General features: G+C 41.2%; 2 protein-coding genes across 4 annotated transcripts; one reads left to right on the top strand and one right to left on the bottom strand.

The window, feature by feature from the left end:
* Positions 1–5358: 5358 nt before the first annotated feature.
* Positions 5359–21297, bottom strand: mdm4 (MDM4 regulator of p53). 3 transcript variants are annotated; one of them, XM_080423706.1, is made up of 11 exons: positions 20720–21297; positions 19436–19507; positions 18877–18951; positions 17854–17987; positions 17091–17140; positions 16549–16613; positions 14462–14567; positions 13179–13339; positions 11267–11449; positions 10429–10497; positions 5359–9699 (listed from the first exon to the last, which is right to left on the bottom strand). In XM_080423706.1, the coding sequence occupies exons 1-11, from the start codon at positions 20921–20923 to the stop codon at positions 9082–9084; spliced, it is 1737 nt and encodes a 578-aa protein (XP_080279832.1). In that variant the 5' UTR covers positions 20924–21297; the 3' UTR covers positions 5359–9081. The 3 variants fall into 3 exon arrangements, with proteins under 3 accessions (XP_080279832.1, XP_080279831.1, XP_080279833.1); XM_080423705.1 differs by having other exon boundaries at positions 11267–11464; positions 20720–21296; XM_080423707.1 differs by having other exon boundaries at positions 11267–11464; positions 20699–21295.
* Positions 21298–23386: 2089 nt separating this feature from the next.
* Positions 23387–24559, top strand: LOC308081811 (kelch domain-containing protein 3-like; the record flags this gene model as incomplete). Its single annotated transcript, XM_080423435.1, has 1 exon — positions 23387–24559. One exon carries the CDS (start codon positions 23387–23389, stop codon positions 24557–24559), a length of 1173 nt encoding a protein of 390 aa, XP_080279561.1.

The raw sequence follows: 24559 nt of genomic DNA, 5'->3' as shown, positions 1-24559 counted from the left end.
ATATGGAGTGTTATGGGATCGTCTGCTCTGCTCATCCTGTTCTTCCTATAGGTGAACAGGGTGGGCAGTGTTGCCAGATTCTGTGAGAGAAACAAGCAGCCAGGTCTAGCAAAACCAGCCCAAAAGAAGCGACTATGGGCCACATGAGCACTTTAACATATACATCAGCTATTTGAAAATAGCCGATCTGTAGAACGGCTATTTTCAAATAAAATCTTGTGGGGAAATTATAATAAGCAGATCTGGCAACCCTGAGGGTGGGGCAGTCTACATACCTGCTAATGGCTCATTGGAGAGCTGCACCTGGGCCCGGTGCCTCCAGGAGTCTATAAAAGCCCATCCCATGCTCAGGCTGTGATGAGATCCAGAGGACTGCTGTCTTCTTCAGCTCTACCCTGCTGCCCATGCCGCTGTTATGTTTGATTATTCTTTCCCTCCACACACCCTGCACTACACCATGTTCCACTCATGCACACTTACACCACTGAGTTACTGACTCCACACTTCATAGGATCCTTACTGTTATTATGATGTCCCTTTACTTCCAGTTATACCTCAGTTGCTTATGTTAGAGTTTATTATTTAATAAACATCCTTTGTTACACTTTCCGTTGGTTGGTCTCCCTCTCCTAGCTATTATTTGTCGTGGCAAGAGCCAGCCATGACACTCCTACCGGAACCGCTGCCTACCGGTCCGCCAGTCATCAAATTATTGGTTTAGGAATGTGACAAAAACTAAAAAGTATCCATGAATTCAAGTCTCCATGGGGTGACTAATTCATAGAAAAAAATATTTTTTTTGGGGTGAACTATCCCTTTAAAGCTAAAAGGATAACACAAAAAAGTCCTGGGAACTTGTTTCCATTGTGGTCCTACTATGTATTCAATTAATCAACATAGCATACACAATTAATGCAATAAAACATGTCATTAACAAATACAAACATTATGGGTGCGTTTGGATATGCGCACCGGGAGCACACTCACATATTGGTTTGTATTGGACCAGTGCGCTCAGTGCCTTATATATCCGAACGCACCCCATATGTACAAAAGAGATGGAAACTTTACATCTACCTCCCCTTGTGGTCTCCTGATAGATGTGTTTTTCAGGCCAATTTGAAAAGAAACCAGTTTTTCACATCCATTAATGGATGCTGTCAGGACATTACACATGATTGTGGCAGAGCAGTAGAATGAGAACTTTCCCATGTTTGTTCTAAATATGAGTGCTTCCAGATCATGGTCGCTCCCTCTAGTGTTGTGGCTGTGGGTGCCACTCACTTTGGAGAAGCAGTTTGACAGGTATGAGGGCACTGAGGCCACTGTCTCTTTAAGACTATCTTAAAAACCAATCCCAGTGATATTTGCTTAACCCTGTCTTGAAGTGCCTACTACCCTGAGACATCCCAAAGTCGCAAAGTGTGTTGGAATTATTTACAGGCATGCAAACAGCCCCGAAGTGAAAAAGGTGACAACATGTTGTTTTCTTTCGGGTCAGGTGTCACACAATTGCCCTATTTGGGTTCAAAAAGGTGACTGTAGCTGAAAAGTGACACTTTTGCATGTCTGTATTTAGGTGGGTCATGGGCTTAAGGCCGGGAAGTAGTGGTATCAGTTTGTTTTGGGATGCTTAGTTTTTAGTGACATTGAGATGTTGGAGAACCAAGAGGTGCAAGCATAGCCTAATAGTAGGGGGTACTAAGCACAAAAAATGGCCAAATCGTTACGCGGCGGATAAAAGCACCAAATTTGGTACACACACTCTTTAGGATGTATCTCATCATCTCAGAAGGGGTGCCCAAAAATTTGGACCCATTAAAGGGTTTTTTAAAGGAAAAATCAAAAATGGCCGCCAGAAATGACCCATGATTCCTAAAAGTTGATATAATTCTGTCATTTTGGCTGATTGTGCTAAATATAACTTTTACATTTATAGTAAATAGACTGATATTAAAGGATTTGGCAAAAATAACCCTTGAAAAATGTCTTCAATATTTTTTAAACAACTCTAAATGCCCAAAATTGTCTTAAAAACCACTCTGAATAAGATGACCTTCCACATTAATCCTTTTCTAAGTGATATATTGTCAATGCCAAATATACTTAATTGTTTTCTAAAACTTTTAAAAGACCCTATGAATGATTACCAATACATAATATATTGTACAAATCTTCATATGACCAGAGATCAAGCCCTCTATTGGGGCACAACTCCATAGCGTTTTAATGCCCCAAAAATGTAGTGTTTTGTGTGGGAGCAGACAGGTTCTCGTGCTTGGAGTGTGGGAGCAGACAGGTTCTCGTGCTTGAAATTAAACAAAGTTGCAACCTTGTGCGGGAAAGCAGAAGATCAAAGACACACACACCAGCACCCCCCCCCCCCCTTAAAAACGGTCTGGGGGGCTCACAAAAGCCTGAGTAGACGATAAAATGACCCAAAGTTTTTTTGAAAGTGAAATATCCCTTTAACATGTTGTCCCTGCTACCTGCATGTCACACAGTTAACATGTTGTCCCTGCTACCTTCATGTCACACAACAGTTAACATGTTGTCCCTGCTACCTGCATGTCACACAACAGTTAAGATGTTGTCCCTGTTACCTGCATGTCACACAACAGTTAAGATGTTGTCCCTGTTACCTGTATGTCACACAACAGTTAAGATGTTGTCCCTGTTACCTGCATGTCACACAACAGTTAACATGTTGTCCCTGCTACCTGCATGTCACACAACAGTTAAGATGTTGTCCCTGTTACCTGTATGTCACACAACAGTTAAGATGTTGTCCCTGCTACCTGTATGTCACACAACAGTTAAGATGTTGTCCCTGCTACCACTAAATGACTGTCACTTCCTGTCACTTCCTGTTTCAGATTATTTTGGGCACCCCTTCTAGGATGTGTTAGGATGACCCAAGGGACATATGTGCCAAATTGTATGCTTTTTGGAGATTCTATAGGCTTTTTGAGTCAATCGCCAGCACTGTAGGCGGCCATTTTCAATTTAGTCAATAACTCACTTCCTGTTGAAGACTTTTTTGGGCACCCCTTCTAGGATGTCTTAGGATGACCCAAGGGACATGTGTGACACATTTTATACTTTTTGGAGATTCTTTAGTTGTCTTTTGAGTCAATCGACAACACTAGGCGGCCATTTTCAATTTGGTCAATAACTCACTTCCTGTTTCAGATTTTTTTTGGCACCCCTTCTAGGATGTCATAGGATGACCCAAGGGACATGTGTGCCACATTTTATGCTTTTTGGAGATTATTTTGGTGTCTTTTGAGTCAACGGTCAACAGTTTAGGTGGCCATTTTGGATTTTGTCCATAACTCACTTCCTGTTTAAGATTTTTTTGGGCACCCCTTCTAGGATGTTTTAGGATGACCCAAGGGACATCTGTATCAAATTTCATGCTTTTATCCGCCGCGTAACGATTTTTCACTTAGTACCCCCTACTATAATCAAAATGGCATTGAATGAGGGCTCCAGCTAGAGTCTTGAGAGCATTTTTGTAGACAAGAGGAAATCCTGCCCAAAAATCTTGTTCTTTGATTGACTTTCTCTTCAAAGGATACCTTCAGGAGGCTGCAATTCAAAACTGGCCCCTGTAAAAGTCATAACCTTTTTTAACATTCTGTGACAGCAATACGTTCTCTCGAACAACAACAATATCAGTTAACATAATATTAGCTGATTCTCTGTGTAAATAAGTACAGAAGACATGTCAACATTCAGCCTACATCAATGTAAAGCATGGTGCCACCTCTTCAAATGAGTGATTTATTGTGTCAAACCGTGTTGGTTAAAACACATTTTATAATAGTCGCAGTCGGACAGAAACCGACTATCTCTGTTTTCCAACTTTTTTATTTTCTTTAATAAATCAGTGCTATTGAACACCCTTTAGGTCTGCGTGTGGGTTTTTACAAATATTGAACCAATGAAAAGTATTAAAAAACTCTTCTGACTAAACCTCCTAACTCCATTAGACTTGAGCTGTACAGTATGTGGGTAAAGTGATGATAATATAATGCATTTGGGTAAAGTGATGATAATATAAGGACTGATTCAAGTATCTGCCAATGTATAAAGTCACCATACCAACTGCTATAGAATGTTTGTTCAGTAACAGGATGTCCCTCCAGCTCGGGATAAAGATTTTATCCAATCAGGATAGAGAACTCAGTCAGGATACAGATAAAACAAGTGGAAGTGATGACACAAAGAAATGAGCAGACACACAATTTGAACTGCAACACTATAAAAATGAAGCTGATAAATGGGTACTCTCTCCTGATTGGCTGAAAGTCACCTACCTGAACATTTTCTGTTTAATAAAGAGCTGTAGAGACATGGAGACTCCTGTTACTGAACAAACTATAGCAATGAGCACTATCACAATATAGTGATATAGTGATATACTATAAAAAAAGTTTTATTCTAACTGAAACATATCACTACCCTATCTTTAACTCAATTGCATATTTATTTATTTTTGTTTGCTTAAATTAACACTTGTGTGGTAGGTGTGTAGGGCGTGTCTGTCCCACTTCTTGTTGCAGGAACAAAACTATGGAAGACGAGAGAGAGAGAGAGAGAGAGAGAGAGAGAAGCAGCAGAGAGGAGAGTAAAAAGCGAGGCAGGTGCTGAGGCCGCCCTGTCACACTAAGAGGTCACATGACAGCTGTACTGTCATACAATGACTTATTCTTCAGCCTACACACACACACACACACACACACACACCTCTTTACCAGTCACCACTGCACACTCTCTGTAATTGTATGTAATTATTGATGTGTAATGTAATAAGTCAACATTCCACATGATTCCATTTAGAGCAGTGCTTCTTAAACCTTTTCATGTCAAGGACCCCCACAATTATATATGGCTGTGGACCCCCCCAATGATCTCAAATATATTTAGTTCCAGGGACCCCCAGAAGCAAAGATTTGAGTTACACATGTTAGCTTTAAAATATATATATTCAAAGATTTGAACACATTTTCACTTTTTCTCAAAATCTGATATATTAATAGGCATATAATAATTACTCTCTGTACTTGTATTATTGATATTGTTCCCGTCAGGCAGAAACCTCCCTTCTCCATATTTCTTTTTTTTTGTGTAAATTAACGCCCTACTTGTGACAACAAAATCAAAAGTAGCAGATCTACAAGCTCAAAACGTGGTGCGAAGCGACACGTTTTCAGCTTGTAGATCTACTACTTATACAATTTTTTAATTTTAATCCTGAGAAGTAATGGTTTTGGACATGAGGTTTCCCTCCGACAGAGGCGTGCGGTGTGACGTAATAATGACAAACGACATGACAAAAATAATTCTTGGATGCACTGTACCTTATTTATTGAGTTTGTTATATTCACATATCTGAAAACCTGTATATCTCTCTGCTTGAAGATCGAAACTCCGTTAACTTCACGATACCATGACTGTGGTGAGTTATCATGAAGTTTACAGACCTGTATTAAAATAGTGAAATACTTTAACTCCCCCCCCATAGGTGTAAATAGTTGGAAGGGTGATTTCAATATAATACGCTATATTAATTATTTTTTCACTGTCTACTGCTAATATAGCTCTGACACCAGCACCAATACTGGATTTAGTCATGACGACAGGCATGCTCTATGTATGTACATCATATAACATGGAATACTGGTGTTTTACTATAGGCTTGGCACCAGATACAATACTGAGACTTGACTCCACCTGCTGGCGGATGTTAGAAGCACACGTTGTGAAGAGCTGATCACAGAGCGTCTGAGAGCCATCTTGTCCTTTTTCCCTACGAGCAAAACATCACCAGTCTGTGTAAAGTAGTGGAAATGTCTCTGTGCAATTTCTAAGTCGTGAGATTAAAGATTACGTCTTTTTTGTGGGGAACAGCTCGCACCTCTTGACTGAAAAGAAATAGGTTTTAGGGCAGATAACAGCAGGCACAGGAAGGAAAACCATACCACCATCATCCGTTATTAAAATAAACACTCCAACACATTGTCTGAAACAATTGGAACAGAAAACAAACATGAACCCAAAAAGGCCACAAACACAAAAACATACAAATTCAAACCAAACAAAGTCATTACGTGGCAGTGTAACGCTCCAATCAAAGCTCTCAACTCTAAATAAGTACTAAGCACCTCCCACATCACTTTCTAACGCCAATTTGAGCCTGGCGCGCTGTCGTACGGTGAAAATACCGTTAGCAGATCTACAAGCTCACAATGCGTCGTCGTACTGTGAGCTCGCAGATGTGATATTCTTGCGGTGCAACACCGGTGCAAGACGTGTATAAATTAAACATATTAGGCCTATATTATGCCATTTGTGATAATTTGTTGCCTGTAACAACATGCCAAAAATATAGGGACACCATCAGGGTCTAATGTGGTTGAGGAACATTTTTGAAAACTCTGCCAAAATTCTTCCTTCCTTCTCCTTTCAGGATTATATATCATCTGTCAGGTTAAACCTCAAAAGTCCCAAAACTGCTACGTTTCAGGATTCAAATTCAAAAGTATCATGCTTTTGTGTGACGCTGTCGTATGATCTTCTACGAAACACAAAAAGTTAAAATATGGAGGAATTAGGTTTGTGCCCGAGAGCAAACGATATTCATATTAAGACATAACGAGTCTATGAATGGGAACAAGTGCAGACTGACTTTTGTCTATTTACCTTTTTCTTGTTCACTACCGAGATGAACATAAATAAATTAAATACAAACAAAACAGAAATAGCTAATTACTCTCAAACCTTCCAGAAAAGAGGTTATAGGACACTCTCCAACAGTCATCAATTGACCATTAAACAATAGACTGCAGGGTAAAACTGTTAAAGCTTCATCAGCATGGCAAATGTAAAATATCCAATATACATATACAACGAGACTATTATACTCCCTTGAAGATATAAATATAGTAAATATTTCTTCAGCTGTACATTGTTTCAAGCGGGTTATTATAATCCTACATATTTAAACACCATGTTGACACAGAGACCAAACATAAACAAGTCGCAGAGGTTATGTTGTTACAATACATTCCCCCCATGTTGAGAGAAAAGGCATGTTGGAGAAAAACAAAAGACAGGCGCAAAGCTGGAATTATACTTCGGGCGAATTAGTGCCATGTGAAATGTTTCTGAGTGGATGCGTTTTTTTCTGTTGAAAATACAGCATTTCTAGTCTCTATAGCGTCTCTTTTTCAGCATCAGCGTGAATTAAGGCTTTAAAGCCTACAGCCCAAGGGTTCCCAAACTTTTCAGGCCGCGACCACCCCAAAAATAATCATATTAGAACTGGGGACCCCCAAAATAATCATATTTGAACTGGGGACCCCTCAAAATAATCATATTTGAACCGGGGACCCCCCCACCCTAACAAGCAACCTGGTTTGACTCAGTTCCACAGATAAATATTGCGGAAAATAGACGATCTACAAGCTCACAAGGCCTCGCAGTGCGAGGCCTTGAGCTTGTAGATCGTCTATTTTCACAATGTTTGCCTCTTTCTTACATAATATTTCACAATTTGGCCAAATTGGTATTAAAAAGGTCTTAAAAGTAATGCAATTGTAATTTTATAAATGTACAGATAGCCTGTATACACTTATACTGTATGTTGGTTTGTTTACTGTTGAGTGAGAAAACAATGTTGCACATTAAGTTAGTCATCTGGGGACCCGCCCAAAAATAATTTGCAGACCCCCCCTGGGGGTCCAGGCCCACAATTTGGGAACCACTGGCCTAGAAGACTCTTCTAAGGAAGCGATGATGAGAACTGTGGAGAACAAGTAACAACAGCTTTCTTGTACACTTCTACTAAATGCCAGGAACCAGAACAGAACTGCAAGGCGGTGGAGAGAAAAAGAGAACACTGGCTTGAAGAGACTTGAAGAGGCCCGGAGGAAACCGTTAAATTAATTGGCACGTTTCATCATCATCATCTGTCTCTCAGGAAATGAGTCACACACCAAAAAAAATATCCAAACAAACCGATTTGTGGTTATGTATGGCACCATTCAACCACCCTGGAAACAAATTAGCTTAAGACGAGCAACACATAAGCTCACGGAATAATAATAATAATATGCTGAATAATGTTAAGTGATTCAACGTTAATACAAAAACATAATAAAAAAGCCTTCATCATGACAAAAACAAACAAAACACGCACTATAGCTCCTGTATACTGTACACTTCTTAGGTGGCCCTACCAATAAATAAATAAATACCTCTGTTCTTTTATGAAATGTGGTCAAACAAAAACATTGTCTCAAGCACTAAGATGTCTCAGGTTGTTGTACCCGGTTATACTTCAGAGGCAGTGTGATGCAACCAAGAGCAAAACTCTCAACTTATCCATTGTGTGTGTTGGTGCTTATTTGAGTGCGTTTTCATGTACGATTGTGTTTATCGAGCTTGTGTAATGCATGACGGTGCTTATTTTGAGTGCGTTTAAATGTACGATGGTGTTTTCTTTAAGTGTGTTAAAGAGTGCAACTTACGTGAAAGTCCAGGGCTTTTGCTCGAGAAAATTGCTAATTGATCTACCTGGTAAAAAAACAAAAGGGTTCGATAAAGATTAACCCCATTTAGACCGGGAACGAATCTCTGTGATTTTAGATGTCTTTGGCTATTCAAAAAATAGCAGATATACAAGCTCATAGCGCGGCACGCTTGTAGATCTGCTATTTTTGAAAAGAATCTTGACAATTTGTGCAAATATTTGAATTTATATTTTCAAAAGCGATCATTTGTCAAATTATTTGTTCCAGGAACCTCCCCAGATGCAAAGATTTGAGTTACAAATCTTCGAGAAAAAAATATTTGCACAAATGTTCCAAGATTTTTCAAAAAATAGCCAAAAGAAATTAAAACATGACACAGATGCGTTCCCGGATTGAATGGGTTAAAAAACCATAACCATATGGTTGAATAATTATTGACCATTTGATACATTTACCATTGGTCAGTATGGCTGTACTACGCATGGGGTTGTTTTTGATGTAAACGCATGTTATTTTTTTTATGGTTTTGTTGTTGTTTTTTTTAGAGGAAGAAAATCTTAATGACTCTCTGGATGATCTTCCCACAGCCGGGGCACGGCGCCTGGAACTTGTGCAGCCGCCGGGCGCACGGGAAGCAGGTGAGCAGGTGGGCCGTGCGGCCGTGGATGATGTTGCCGTTGCGCGGCCGTATGCGACACAGCTTGCAGGGCTCCGACAGGGCCTCGGGCCTCACCTCCACCTCCATCATCCCCCCCAGGCTCTCCTGGCTCTCGCCTCCCGACAGCTGCTGCTCGTCCTTGGAGGAGGACAGCTCGGAGGTCAGGGAGCCGCCGCCGGCTTTGGCTTTCCCCGTCCCGGTCATCATGGCCAGCGGCCGGTCGGGGGTGGAATGGGAGGGCAGGATGATGGGGTCGGACGCCGCCCTGATGCAGTCCGGGACGTCGATGCCTTCTTCGTCGCTGCTGTCGTCGTCGCTGCCATCGTCTTCGTCGTCGTGTGTTGCGGCGGAGCTGCTGCACACCGGGATGTCGGGGACGGACAGGGAGTGGACGAGTCGCGGGACGTCCTTGTACCAGTTCTTCTGCAGAGCCCAGCAGCGGACGCAGTACTTCTGGTGAGGCGTGTTGAACTTCCTGCATTCTGTGCACTGCCACGCGTCCTGATTGGACGACGATGACACACACACACACACACACACACACACACACACACACACACACACACACACACACACACACACACACACACACACACACACACACACACACACATCATGATGAGCAGAGTTGGGAGTAAATACAGGACTCATGCAATAAAGCAAAAATTTAATCTCATGACCATGAACCATGTTGTTAGGGGCAATCTGTAAAACGGCAAGAAAGGAGCCTGATGTTCGGGTTTATGTTTTTTTGCACATTGTGAATTATTGTATGTACTACTATATGAGAAAATATAAAGACGTTTTGAGACTTAACAAAATGTACTTGGTGTAGAAAAAACTAATTCATAATTCCATAGTTTTCCAGACCTGCACAAGCACCCTGCACGCTGTTTTTGTCTTGCCTTTGATATTTTGTATGCCTTTGTCTGTAAACCCTGTAGCACTTTGTGATTTGCAAAAATGTGAAGTGTGTTACAAATAAAATGTTTTATTATTATTATTACTATTAGACTGCAATGTTTTGAGTGACCTTGTTTTCCTCCTTACAGTGGCCTGTACGGCCAGCCATGGTGCTATATTAACTGAATTCAAATATCCTGATCTTATGTTTTTTTGTTGATGAAATTGCCCAACAATGCCTAACCCTAACCCAGCATGGGTGAGAAATTGAGAACAGACCCGACCTGACAGTGCGAGTCAGAGAAGCAGAAGGATGTCGATGCCTACCTGTGTACAGATCTCTGTATCGGTGTCATCACTCAGACACTGGGAATCCTCATCTGGCTCCTCGGCCATCTGAACAAACAAACACAAGCATCCATTTTTATTACAGCATGATTAAATCCATGAGATTAAATCCACTTAAACCTAGCATCCCTATTCTGAAGGTAGGGTAACTAAGTGATATTTTTTGGTTACGACAAACGGTTTTTATTTGTTCAGTAACAGGAGTCTCCCCGTCTCTCTAGCGCTTCAATTAACAGAAAATACATTTTCAGGTGGGCTGCAAAATGTCTTCCAATTAGGGGAGAGCACCCATTTATCAGCTTATTTTTTTATAGTGTTCCAGTTCCGATTTTGTCTGCTCATTTCTTTGCGTCATCACTTCCAATTTCACTTTAATATGCATCCTGTTGGATAAAATTGATTTCCCGACCCTAACATGCATTTTCTGTTTAATAAAGAACTGGAGAGACATGGAGAGACTCCTGTTACTGAACAAACACTCTATAGCAATGAGCACAATCAGAATATAGAGCTATTTAACGCTTATTTTAACCAAATAAAATCACTTACCCTACCTTGATGGGTAACAGTGGGCGAAAATATTTAGTGTACAGCAAAAATTGGGAATACGGTTGTGGGATGGAGGATGACTGATTTAAGCAGTCACACCTGGCCTGAGTCAAACTATAAATGGACTCAGAGCTGGGTGTGGCCGTGCACCTGTTGTGCATTCTGTGTTTATTCCTACTAACAACACTACATGTTAATGGCAGTGGTGCTGACAAGATTCTGCTGTTAAAGCAGAATCAGTCTTGAGAGATTACAAGGCCCTCCTAACCTCTTTATCCGTTTTCTCCACCTTCCCTCCGGCCTCGTCGTCCTCGGGCAGCGCCTCTCCTTCTCCTCCGCTCCCCGCGCCTCCCTCCTCCTCCTTCATCTCCACGCTCACCTGCTCGCTGTCTCCCTCCGTCAGGAACCACAGGTCGTCCGTGGTGTCTGACACGATGGCCGTGTCGTCCTCCTGTGCGGGGGACAGCTGACACCTCAGTCAGATCGTCACTGTGCAACGCAGATTCACCTCGGGCACCTTTTGTCACGCAATCATGCCTAGGGCTGTGTCCACCATTAGGACATTTTACTGACGAATTGTCTCTCAAATAATTGTGATAAACGATTTGACCCGTTTAGACCTGGAAAGCCTAGACGTTGTTATACATTTCAATCTGGGAAAGCAATCTGTAATTTTAGATGTTGCCATGTACGGTATATAGCTTTTTTTTGTTTTTATGTTTTGGAAGGCGTTTTTAAAATCGGTCTCAGGTCTAAATGGGTTCATTGTGTTTCTGTTGTTGAACATTATTGGAACATTATGAAGAGAAATTACATTTCTGTTTGGCTTTTAGGCTTTGTAAACAAAAGGTGCACTGGGCAGATATGACAAATAACTTTTCTTTGATAACTTTATACAGTACTAATATATGAATAGTGGAAATAGCTTATCTACAAGCTCAAAACGCGTCACATGAGCTTGTAGATCTGCCATTTCCACTATTTTTGAACATGTTTGAAAATATACTAACTGTTCAACATGGAAACTATTATGAAAATAATTGCGATTATGTAATTTCCCAGTGTGTTTCCCAAACAGAGACCTGTTTTTATGCATCACGAAGAGCAGGGCAGGGGATTTCATGGAGGCCATGAAGCCCATGGTGGATGCCACGGGTGCCCCCTCGGTTTGGCCTTATGCCCCTCGGATAATAAAAAAAAACCCTGTGGCCACAGTGGCCCTTATGCCGAGGCCACAGTAGCCTTGATGCACCACCCGCCTTTCTCCTTTGCCTCTTTCCTGTCACAGTTTTTATACATTCTTTTCAGTCTTTTGTTGATTTGTTGAGATTGTGTATCCCCATTGGCCAAATTAATAGATTTATTTCACAGACAGTTATATATGTATTCATATAAATGAATCCTTAACTTTTTAAGTTCAATAATTTTTTTGTGGTGTTATTGCTTTTTTCATGAGGTCAGAACATAATCCAATGATTTAGCTACAATGGTCAAGCCTCCTTGAACTGGATGATTACAAAACAAGTGAAAAGGAACAGAATGTTGACCTCGACTAGAACACAGACTACCTTGAGGAATGTGCCGACAGGTTTGTGTACATTGTTGCCAAATGGAGATAGCATGTACTAGGGCAGGAATTTCATGGCCACCATCACGCCCCCACATGTTGTTTTGAGAAATAAACAGGATTTTTTTAAATCACTTAAAAAAAAAAAAGATTTCATGGCCTTGGTGTCATTTAAAAAAAATCACAACACCAATGGCCAAGTGGTCTTGAGTAAATATCATTTTTTTCCTGTTTTTCCAAGTAAACTTTTAAAAACTGTTTTTAAAATAGTGAAAATAGCCAATCTACAAGCTCACAGCGTGGTGAGATGTGAACTTGCTGATCAGCTAATTTTCAAAATAGGGTTTGTGTGTTTAATTCATAATTTTTGAAAGTTTGGGTCACAGGGAGACACCCAACTTCCCTCTCTTGGCCCTTTTGAGTCTCAAACTGATACCCAATTACAACCTCTGGAACCCCTGGTATATAGTCTGGGAACCCCTGGTATATAGTCTGGGAACCCCTGGTATATAGTCTGGGAACCCCTGGTATATAGTCTGGGGAACCCCTGGTATATATAATGTGTGGTTTTGCAAGGCAGGGTTTTGGGTGAGAAAACAACGTGGCTGCTTACTTGGTTAGTGTGGATGTCCGTGGAGCCGTTGCTCCTGCGACTGTAGTTACTACGGAGATTACCCAGAAACCACCAGGGCAGGCCGGAGAGGTCCCATTCGTCCAGTGTGACGTCCAGCTTGGCTCGTTTACAGGCTGACCGCGGCAGGCCGTCCAGAGAGTCTGAGGAAGAAGACCATGGGGGTCAATGTGAGCTCTCTACTGCATTTGTATTCATATTTTTATTTCCTACAACACTACATTTCCTAATTCCCAATACATTTTTCAAAAGTATTTCATAAATAAAATAACAAAATCTAATAATTTCTTTGAATTAAAAAAATGCAAATTTAAGAAATTGTGAAAATAGCAGATCTACAAGCTCACAACGTGGCGCGAAGTGACGCGTTGTGAGCTTGTAGATCTGCTGTTTTCACTAGTTTGGGTCCCGAAACGTCTAATTTCAATTTTTTTCTCTTTTTTTTCAATGATTTCATGGGACCACAATGGAAACAAACAAACCCCTGGGGGCTTTTTGTGTTATCATTTTAGCATCACTTTTTACTGTACCTGTACTGTTAACAATCTTGTTAATAAAGCATCCAGTCATTCAATCAATCAATCAAGGACCACCAGTTTTATATGCATGAGGCCACAGGCCATTTGATACCATTTCCCCCCCCTCTGGGACCCCTATCTGCACTGTAAAATCATCAGTGTCGTATCACAACGATGTGTTGCGATGCGACGCATAGTGAGCTTGTCGATCGGCTGTTTTAGCTATTCGTTGTACGCAGAGATTAAAGCAAAATAAAATCTCACGACTGAAAAATTGTGTTAGTCCAAGTCCTAATCTATGTGAAATGGCATGAAAAAATACAACAACAACACACCAACGGTCTGTTTACTAAACAATTAGCATTATGTAAAAAGATGATGTTTTTAGCCAGGCATTAACATTCTAAACGTATGCGCCCTCTGCTCTATATACAGCCAACCAGTTGATGAAATTAAAGATTGAGGCCTTAACTTTTGCTTTTACGAAATGTCCCACATCATTAGGGTCTTATGGAAGATGCTTCTGTATTTTATTGCTAGTTGGAGGACTTAAAATACTCTTATTTAATCTTAAAATGCTTCCACTGAAGACATGTGGACTTCTATAGAATCCAAATGACTGAAATCAGTCGTGGCAAGAACTTTAATCCATATGTACGGCGAAGTAAGTAAAACCTAAGTGTTTAATCCAAGTGCATTGTTTTCCATTGATGCTCCTGCTGAAAAACGGTTAGTTTGTTTGTTTACCCTCATCGGGGTCCCGGGGTCGTCTCTGGGAGGGGGTTTGCAGGTGGAGGAGGGGCCTATCGAGGAGGCCCACCTCCAACCCTGCTTTGGCCACACCTCCGAACACCTGCACGAAGGAAAGAACAAGTAGAGAAGAGACGATTAGAGGACAAGAGCGAGGACTGGACTCTCGGAGGACTCACAGCTCCATGCTCAAGATCACCTCTGGGGGGGCGGGGGGCAGGGGGGGGGCATTGGTTACAGGATAGAGGGGGCACGGGGCAAACAGGGGTACAGGGCCAGAGGGAAGGGAAGATTGGGGCATGGAGAGGTAAATGTTTCTGGATGAAGAGAAAGTGAGACGGTTTGAGAGGAAGGTTACAGAGGACAGATGAGAAACTTTTGAGTTTCAATTAAGGAGATGAAATGAAACCCAAGTGGACAGATTAGATTCCAACTATGAAACTAAGCCATGCTGCCTACAGTACGTCTACAACTATAAGAGTTCATTTCATTATAATAACATTCCCTAAAGGAAGTATTCGCACATCCACTTCATTCGGATGCAGGTACGTTGGACAATGAAAACTGAGCGTCTTACTTACGAAGACGCTCTTGATGAGGGTCCAGTGGGACCGAAACGTCTGTCAATTTAAATAAAAGCAGAGGCTGCTGAGCAAGAGCAGTGTGCTGGAGTTTTTGTTCATGAAAATATTGTTTTCATGTTTGCTTCATTATAATAACAGACATGCCCACATACATACATAACATTACTGGAAAACTACTGGAAGACTTTTGTTTTCACCTGGGAGGGAGGCTTGAAGCACGCAATTCTAAGGACATGTCAGCTAGACTACTGAGAATTCTACAATTATTAGTATGTTGTGGAATCAAATTAAATATGTTAATGTTGGTCTGATTTTTTATTTAAATCTGTTGGGCACAGACCAAAGCTCTAATCAAGAGGTTATAGAAAAACTGCATTTATGTTATTTGACACGACCAAGAAGACAAGCATAAAACATCCAAGAATTAAGTTTCACAGAAAAGTATAGCTGGTCGATTTAAGCAGAGGTAGACGGGGGTCCGATTATGGCTCAACATGATGGGAGACCTACAAAAAAGGGGGGTGTTTTGGTGGTGGTGGGGGGCGGACAGAGGGTGTAGGAGTGATGGGGGGGGGGGGGGGGGCAGGGAAAAGGACAGTTCAGGTAGTAGGTAGGTAGGGGTGGTTCAGTGGGTTATTTGAGATCAGGAGCTATGATCCCCCGGCTCGGAGCAGAGAAGAGAACTCTGAGACAAGACAGAGACAGTGACTCTGCCCCCCCAATCACCTGGCTGGAGCCGGTGGGTCACACCGGCCCCGGGACCAGAATGATGGGGTTGTACAGAGACGGTGCAACTCTGTACAGATGCTGCACCCCAACGGAGACAGCAGCCCTGCACCCCACCTCACCGCACGCAAGACATAAAGGACCGTTGTGATTAGAGCCCGACCGATGACACCTGTTTTCGGAGAGTCCTAGAGACCACCGATTACTGATGTTTTGGACTGATATTTTGGGAAGAAAAAGAAACCTTTAATTCAATTTGAAAAAACATTTAACTTATAAGCAATAAATCTATAAAAATTAAACTTTTTTGCTATATAAAAAAGGAACACCTAAACAGATCTAAACTTAAGCCCTATTCCAAACAAGCTGAATACAAGCTCACAACATTTCGAAGTGTTGTGAGCTTGTAGACTGTATATATATATATATATACATATATATATATATATATATATATATATATATATATATATATATATGTTTTTATTATAAATGTTCACCTGTGATGACATGAAAAAAAAATAGCCGCCAGGTGCAAAATGGTAAAAAGAATGGGACACATAACTGCCGATACCGATGATATCCAAAAAGGTCAAATAATGGCCGATAGATCAGCCGGGCTCTACTTGTGATACAAAATATATCTTTATATACATCCAAATTGTTAAGAGACTGACAGGGTTGTCTCTATATTATTTGGTCCAGACGGGTTGTGAGTGGCGAGGAAGGTTGAGGTTTCTCTGTTTCTCCTTTAGCACCATGCTTCGGCTTTACCTGACCGCGTTCCTCCACTCCGCCATCTACACACTCACGGCCCACAGAAAGAGTCTCTGCAGCGTCTGCATTTTAAAATGAGAACATAGTAACAGAACAAAAGCAAACCCCCCCCAAAGCCCTTTAATAAATGACACTCCTTTTTATTCTTTCAATGTACTCTCAACTCCAGCTCGGGTTTTCTAAAGGCCCGAGTGGGGAAGATAGTGCAGAATCTTCCTCCCAGGAATCAACCTCTTCTTGCACACATTAAATAGCTCATAAACAACACATGATGCATTGAAAAACATGATGCATTGAAAAACTGGCCTTAAGATATCAAAGTGGTTTGATGATGAAATGCAAGAGGCAACAGAATGAAACATTTAATCCATACCCGACAGAAAAGAGGAAAGAAAAGACAAAAAGAGGTCAATCACAGATGTACCATGTATCATCAATGTCCAGTTATCTGGACTTCTATCTCCCATGAGGACTGACTGCTTTCAACAAGATATTGCATCACAACACATGAAAGCGTAATAAATGACTGCATGGCTTACCAGTACATCCAAGCACAATCAAGTACTTCTTCAGCATGTCATACACAGGGCTGCAAAAAATAAAAAGAAAATTTGAAAATAAATTGATAGAAATGTTGATTCCTCCAATTAGCCTGGGATCAATACATTTTTCGGGTTTCTGATCCGGTCGGAGGTGTGGCAGGCGGCCGGAACCAACGACCGGAGCCACCGGTGCCGTGCATCTCCAAAATGATTCCCCTAGTTAAAAAAACGTGCTTAGTTTGGTATAATCGTTTAGTTTCTTTTGGTATAATAATGGTTTGGTATGTCTATTTTCTATTCTAGCTCGTGGCGCAACTAGTGAAACTAAACTAATTGATTGAAATGATGTGGGGGAAAAAAACGAATCCTTTTTTCTAAACCGGATTACACGGCTAGTTTTAGAACGAATACCAGGCTTTCCTCAAGGTGGAAAGTCTGGTGACACGAGGCCAGGCACTCGCCAATAGCTATTCAGCCAAGCATTGATGTGAACGTAGTCTCATGAGCCAGACCGTTGCCTCCAACAATGTTCAAATGCTTCCGTCACATAGTCAGAAGCATAATTTAGCCTGCTTGCCTATCAGTAATGGGAATTCTAAAATAAAACGTAAAGATATTTAAAAATATATTTTCGAACCGATGACACCTTCTGTTTTCTCGGCTTTCAGGAGGTGTAGCTCCAGACTCTACATGGCATTCGGAGATTGTGGAATAGCTGTCTGGCTACGCGAGACTAGTGTGTGAGTGCATAGAGACCTACCTGGGGTTTTTGACGGAGAAGCTCTCCACCTCCAGCAGTTCTCCTAGAGGATCATCCTGACAGTGGACAATGTGCTGCCTGGTTTTATCGTACAGCTGCTTCCCCATGATGTACTGGCCCAGGTAATGCATCACCTACAACAAAGAGCACGTCATTAAGACCAGTGTTTCTCAAATTACATTTTTTAGGTCACATACCTATTGTTATGGGTCGCTACTCGCTACTCACGAGTAAATATCCTGTTTAACTACTTTTTTTTAAGTTATTATTTCAGAAGATTTTCAAATCTTTTCCAACAAATATAAAATAAATAAACATTTTCAGAAATAATTTTTGAAATTATAACAAAATCCCATACATTATCATAACGTTTAAAAAATATCTACAGGTCGCGATGGGGCACGCTGTGAGCTTGTGGATCTGCTATTTTCATGATAATAATAATACAAAAGGGGCTTAATTTATTAATTCATCATGTATTTGTGTAAGTTTGGGTCTGGAGCTGACAATGTTTGGGAAGCCCTGATTCAGACAAATAGGGACAGCAACCCCACACTCAGCTTTAGGACCAGCATTCATAGCTCTGCTGTCGGGCAGAAACCAACTATAATATGTCCAAAATTAAAAAAGAATTTCAACACAACACTGCCTCATTAACGTTGGTATGGTGACTTTATACATTGTCAGATACTTGAATGTGTCCTTATATTAGCATCACTTTACCCACATACTGTACAGCTCAAGTGGAGTTAGGAGGTTTTTGACCATTAATGTGGAGATAGTTGTTTTGTCCATCATTGACTAGAATGACCAAGTCAGACCTGAGTTGGAGTTAGGAGGTTTGACCGACAGTTTAAGGATCCAATGGAGTTAGGAGGTTTAGTAGTCAGAAGAGCTTTTTAATACTTTCCATTGGTTCAGTATTTGTAAAACCCACAGACAGATGTAAAGAGTGTTCAATAGCACCGATTTATTAAAGAAAAATGGTTTCTACCCCACAGCGTGTCTCCTACAACAACTCACCTCTTTGAGAGTGAACACGTCCTCCTGGGCTCCGGCCACACGCAGGATCTGCAGCAGAGGAGCTCTGGGCTGGACCTGGAGACAATATATAATATGAATCACAATGTTCACTGCTTTGGAATATTGTGTAAATGTTGCGAAGATTCGGTGCTCTCCTTTCTTTTTTTTAAACACTTTTCTTCTCCTTTTCTTTGTTAAATTTAACTTATCCCCATTTAAAACTGCCTTATTTAACTCATTTCTGATAACAGTGTAGTGTAGACATTCCCCAGTAATTTTTATTTCTCTTTTTATTGCTATACTTAGGTCTGTGAGTACCTGTATGACATACATATATTATTTTTTTCCCTTCTTTTATTTTTTTTTATATAGAGAGAATGCAGGGTAAAAAAAAGAGGGATATAATTGTTCATGCATATATGCACCTGTACCTTTGTAACCTTAAATTGAATTCCCTAATAAGAATATATTAAAAACACACACATATACATACATATATGTTGTGAAGATACCACTGCCCCACACATCTCATTAATGAATGAATTAACTAATTAATTACCTGACTCTCCTCCCCGGGTAATGTCCTGCATGGAGAGCTTGGTGCAGATGTCTGGGTTGATGGTGAGCTCATCTGAAACGCAGAGCGTACAACATTATTATTATGCATTTATGTAATAACAGGCCCACCTATCAATCAAATACAATGTTATTATGCATTTATGTAATAACAGGCCCATCTATCAATCAATCAATCAATCAAAACAATGTTAGTATGCATTTATGTAATAACTGGCCCACTATCAATCAATATATATACCCATCGATCTTTAATAACAGCATACATACAGGTTTGTTTTGTTTAATAGACTAATATAGTGGCGACTGAACACTGCGATCATTGTGGAGCAGCAGCAGTCAATAGAGCCTTATGTCGGAAAAATAGCAGATCTGCAAGCTGTGCGCGACGCGTTGAGAGCTTGCAGATCTGCTATTTTTCGGCAGCTGTTGCGTGCAGGCCACTAGTAATTTGCTAGCCCTGAAACATGACTGTCATCTCATGACAGTCATGGCGCAACTTGTTCCTGGTTTTTGCACTTTCTCCATTTACAACCCGTACATCTACGTAAACGTTCACATTTCAAATATAAAGTGCTGACCTCGCGGACACGGATATTACAAGTTAGAACGCTTTGGTCTAAGTACCCGTATCTTCCGTATTGTTCAATAAAAACCATTTTAATCCAATCGGTGGCCATTTTCTTCGTATTTCCTCCTTATAATTTCAACTACGCGACCCTATCAGTTGGGAGGTGTACTGCACTCTTATATACATTATAACTCTTTGAGAGAATGGCCACCGATCGGATTAAAATGCTTTTTTATTGAACAATACAGAAGATACGGGTACTTAAACCCGGGCGGTTGAACTTGTAACATCCGTGGCCGGGTGGGTCAGCACTTTATATTTGAAATCTGAACGTTTATGTAGATGTACGGGTTGTAAATGGAGAAAATTCAAAAACCAGGAACAAGTTGCGCCTCACGAGCGTCATGTGAACCATGGCTATGTAAATTGCTAAAGTTAAATAAACACAAGCTGTTAATAATATAAAACGTTAACTAACGTTACAAACGTGCTATAGAGGCTCATAACACGTGTTTATAACGTTAATAACTGACAGGTGGCAAAAGCTCGCGCTGTAACGTCAGTTATTTATCATCACTACGAAACTGAAACGGTACAAAGTAAAAGAAAAAGCTGTTAGCTTGTAGCTAACGCTAAATAAAAACACGCAACAACGACCAGGGGAATAAAACTCACCTTTAATTACTAGGTTATTACTTTAAAGTCGCTACATCGTGGCGTGTCTGTTGGTGACAACCGTCCGTCCGTCCGTCCGTCCGTCCGCTCGTGCGCTAACGTGCTAATGCTACTAGTTGACTGTTCTGTTGGTGGGTGGTGGCAACCATAGATATATATAAAGGCTAGATGGCTCAAGGGGACGGCGCAAGCGTAGCTCAACCGCGGCCATCTTGAAACAGTCATTCATAACATTATGTCTATGGTGCATATACTTTGAAATAACCATAGCGTGCTCAATTTTCATCCGATTTTCAAACGGTTTGGTGTGTTGTAAACACCAAAGATGTAGTTATGATACTGCATACTTATAATTATAATCATGTTTTTTTATTTTTTATTTTATTTTATAATTTTATAATTTTATTACATCTTTGGTGTTTACAAAACACCAAACCGTTTGAAAATCGGATGAAAATTGAGCACGCTATGGTTATTTTAAAGTATATGCACCATAGACATAATGTTATGAATGACTGTTTCAAGATGGCCGCCATGTGGCAACGTCGTACTCCATTGGCCAGCAGCGCGGGTGAGTCATCTAGCCTTTATATATATCTATGGTGGCAACCGTCCGTCCGCTCGAGCGTGCTAACGTGCTAAGCTACCTGCTAACTGCTGCTTATTCCAATACAACACAAAGGCTCTGGCCTAGTGGTTTAGTTTAGAGATTCAAAATGATGACGCTTTAGTTACACAACTTCCGGAAACATTCTTTCTTCACATGCGCGTAGCTTCACAGCAGACAGGCTGACCGCACCACAGCGCCACCTACTACTGGCAGTGGTAAATAAGTAAGTACATGTACTCAAGTTTATTGGAGTATTTCCAGTTTTCTATACTTTACTTCTACTCCACTACACCTCAGAGACAAATATTGTACTTTTACTCCACTACAATTATTTGAAAACGTACTAGTTACCTAGATTTTCATTATTATTACAAAACATACATTAACCACTTCAACCCTATACATTTAGGCCATTTGAAAATAGCAGATCTACAAGCTCACAATGCAAGCTCTCATATGTATGTATGTGTGTATGTATGTTTTTAACATATTTGTATTAGGGAATTCAATTTAAGGTTACATATTATGAGGTGCATATATGCATGAAGAATTATATCCCTCTTTTTATTACACCGCATTGTCTCTGTGTATAAAACAATAAAAAGAATAGAAAAAGAAATATATATATATATATATATATGTATACAGGTACTCACAGACCTAAGTATAGTAATAAAAAGAGAAAAGAAAATACTGGGGAATGTCTACACTGTTATCAGAAATGAGTTAAATAAGGCAGTTTTAAATAGGGATAAGTTAAATTTAACAAAATAAAAGGAGGAGAAAAAAAAAAACAAGAAAAGTGCTGAAAAAAGGAGATAAGAATCTTCACAACATTTACACAATATTCCAAAGCAGTGAACATTGTGATTCATATTATATATTGTCTCCAGGTCCAGCCCAGAGCTCCTCTGCTGCAGATCCTGCGTGTGGCTGGAGCCCAGGAGGACGTGTTCACTCTCAAAGAGGTGACTTTTTCCCCCACTGCCTGGATGAAGAATAGGTGTTGCCACATTTTGTGAGAGAAATAAGCAACCATGCAGGTCTAGGAAAACAAGCCCAAAAGAAGCAAGTAGGGCACTTAGGACCTAGTGCCCTACTTGCTTCTTTTGGGCTTGTTTTCCTAGACCTGGTTGCTTACTAAACTAGGCCATTTATATGAGCACTTTAAACCTATATACTGTATACATTGAAAATATTGCCCTACTTGCTTCTTTTGGGCTTGTTTTCCTAGACCTGATTGAATAATTTATTAACAGTTTGCAAAGACAAGCACAGGGACAGTTCAACACATGGTCTGTTAAGAGGATTTTAAACCCCAAAACACCTGGTTGCTTGCTAGGCCATTATGAGCACTTTAAACCTACTGTAACTGTATACATTGAAAATAGCCAATCTACAATCTGAACAAACAAGCCGATCTGCTATTTGCAAAAAAACTCACACACACACACACACACACACACACACACACACACACACACACACACGAAATAAAACATTCTAACAACACAAATCTGGTACAGGGGGGGGGGGGGCTATATTTGATAATAGATAAATAAATAGACCCCCCCATAATAGGCACAGAATCAAATGTATTATGGTCATGATTCACCAGGATGGCTTGGTTTCAGGCTTAAAATAATTTATATTACAATTTTCGAATATCTCGGTGGGAAATTAATGGGGTTTCTATGCACACGTTTCTATGCACACGCGGGACACATGCACACACGCTGCGCGCGCGTGCATGTGTCCCGCGATGTCCCGCGACACGGGTTCATCTGTCCCTCATTGGCCCTGTTTGGATCTGGTCACCCTATCTAATGATGGGATGGCTTCCAGGTGGATCTAGGACGTCATGTGTCCCATATTTGGGCAAAGTTTTAGACCAATACAAACCTAATAAAAAAGTAAAATAAATAATACAAATAATAATGATTGGTCAAACCAACCCATCGCTCCACATATTGGCCAAGCTTTGCGGGACATTTGTGCCGCCGTATCAATATAAGAGGCAGTTGCGCACCAGGAGACTTCCATCTTCTTAAAAGACTCAACCAATCTGTTTCAACCAAATGTTTTTCTGGCATGTGTGTCTGAGAGGAGCACGGAGAATCAATCATGCTGCTGTGGCAGTGGGGCACAAGGTGTACTCCTTCGGCGGGTACTGCTACAGGCAGTCCGACATGTACAACGTGGGTCAGAACGACGTGCACTGTGTCTTCAACACAGTATCCCTGCGCTGGACCAAGTTATCCCCGGTGATAACCTGGGGGGACTGTGGCCTCGAGGTTCCCTCTATGTGTGTGGGCCACACGGCTGTGCTGATAGAAGACATCATCTACATCTGGGGCGGACTGGTGAACATCGAGATAGAGGAGGTCGGCTACGTGTACACCATCTGGGGGGACACCTGCAACGCACTTTATGCATTTGACGTCGGCGCCCACAGGTGGTTCAAGCCCAGTATCTCGGGGAGCGTTCCGGAAGCGAGGTGCGACCACTCGGCCTGTGTCTTGGAGAAGGTCATGTACATCTTCGGAGGACGGCAGCTGACCGAATGCATCAACGACATCCACAAGTTGGACACGGCCACGATGGTCTGGTCTTTGATTAACACCAGAGGCACTCCGGCGACCGTTTCGTCAAATCATTCTGCCACCATCATCGGGACAAAGATGTTTGTGTTCGGCGGCCAAGCGGACGAGGACCAGATCGAGAACAATATCAGAGTGTTTGACACAGAGACCGACTGCTGGCTGAGCACACCTTCTGCAGATCTTCTCCCGGAAAAACGCGAAGGCCATTCAGCCTTTGCCTACAACGGAGAGCTATATATATTTGGTGGCTACGACTTCATCAAGAACCGTAACATCAATGATCTGTGGAAATTCAACCCGGAGACCTTCTCCTGGAAGAAGGTCGAGCCCAAGGGGAAAGCACTGTGCTGGAGGTCTGGAATGTGCTGCTGCATGGTGGGAGACTGCATCATCCTCTTTGGAGGATACACGCACGATCCAAAAGATCACCTGTACATCTTAGACTTACGTCCTAGTCTCAAGATGCTGTGCAAGCTGGCGGTTATCGAGTACCGTCTGGTGCAGTCGGAGCTCCCGCACGACATCAAGTGGGAACTGGCAGCCATGAAAAGAAAAAAAAAAAGAAAAAAGAAAAAGAAAACAGCAAGGCCAGTAAAAAGGACAGAATACACGAGAACGACAGCGAGCTCACTCAAAGGAAATGTGTGA

The sequence above is a fragment of the Gymnoscopelus braueri genome (genome assembly GCF_963280865.1).
Source record: "Gymnoscopelus braueri genome assembly, chromosome: 3".
Classification (NCBI taxonomy): domain Eukaryota; kingdom Metazoa; phylum Chordata; class Actinopteri; order Myctophiformes; family Myctophidae; genus Gymnoscopelus; species Gymnoscopelus braueri.
The sequence above is the reverse complement of the archived record's forward strand: the minus strand, read 5'-3'. Positions and strand labels throughout refer to the sequence as shown.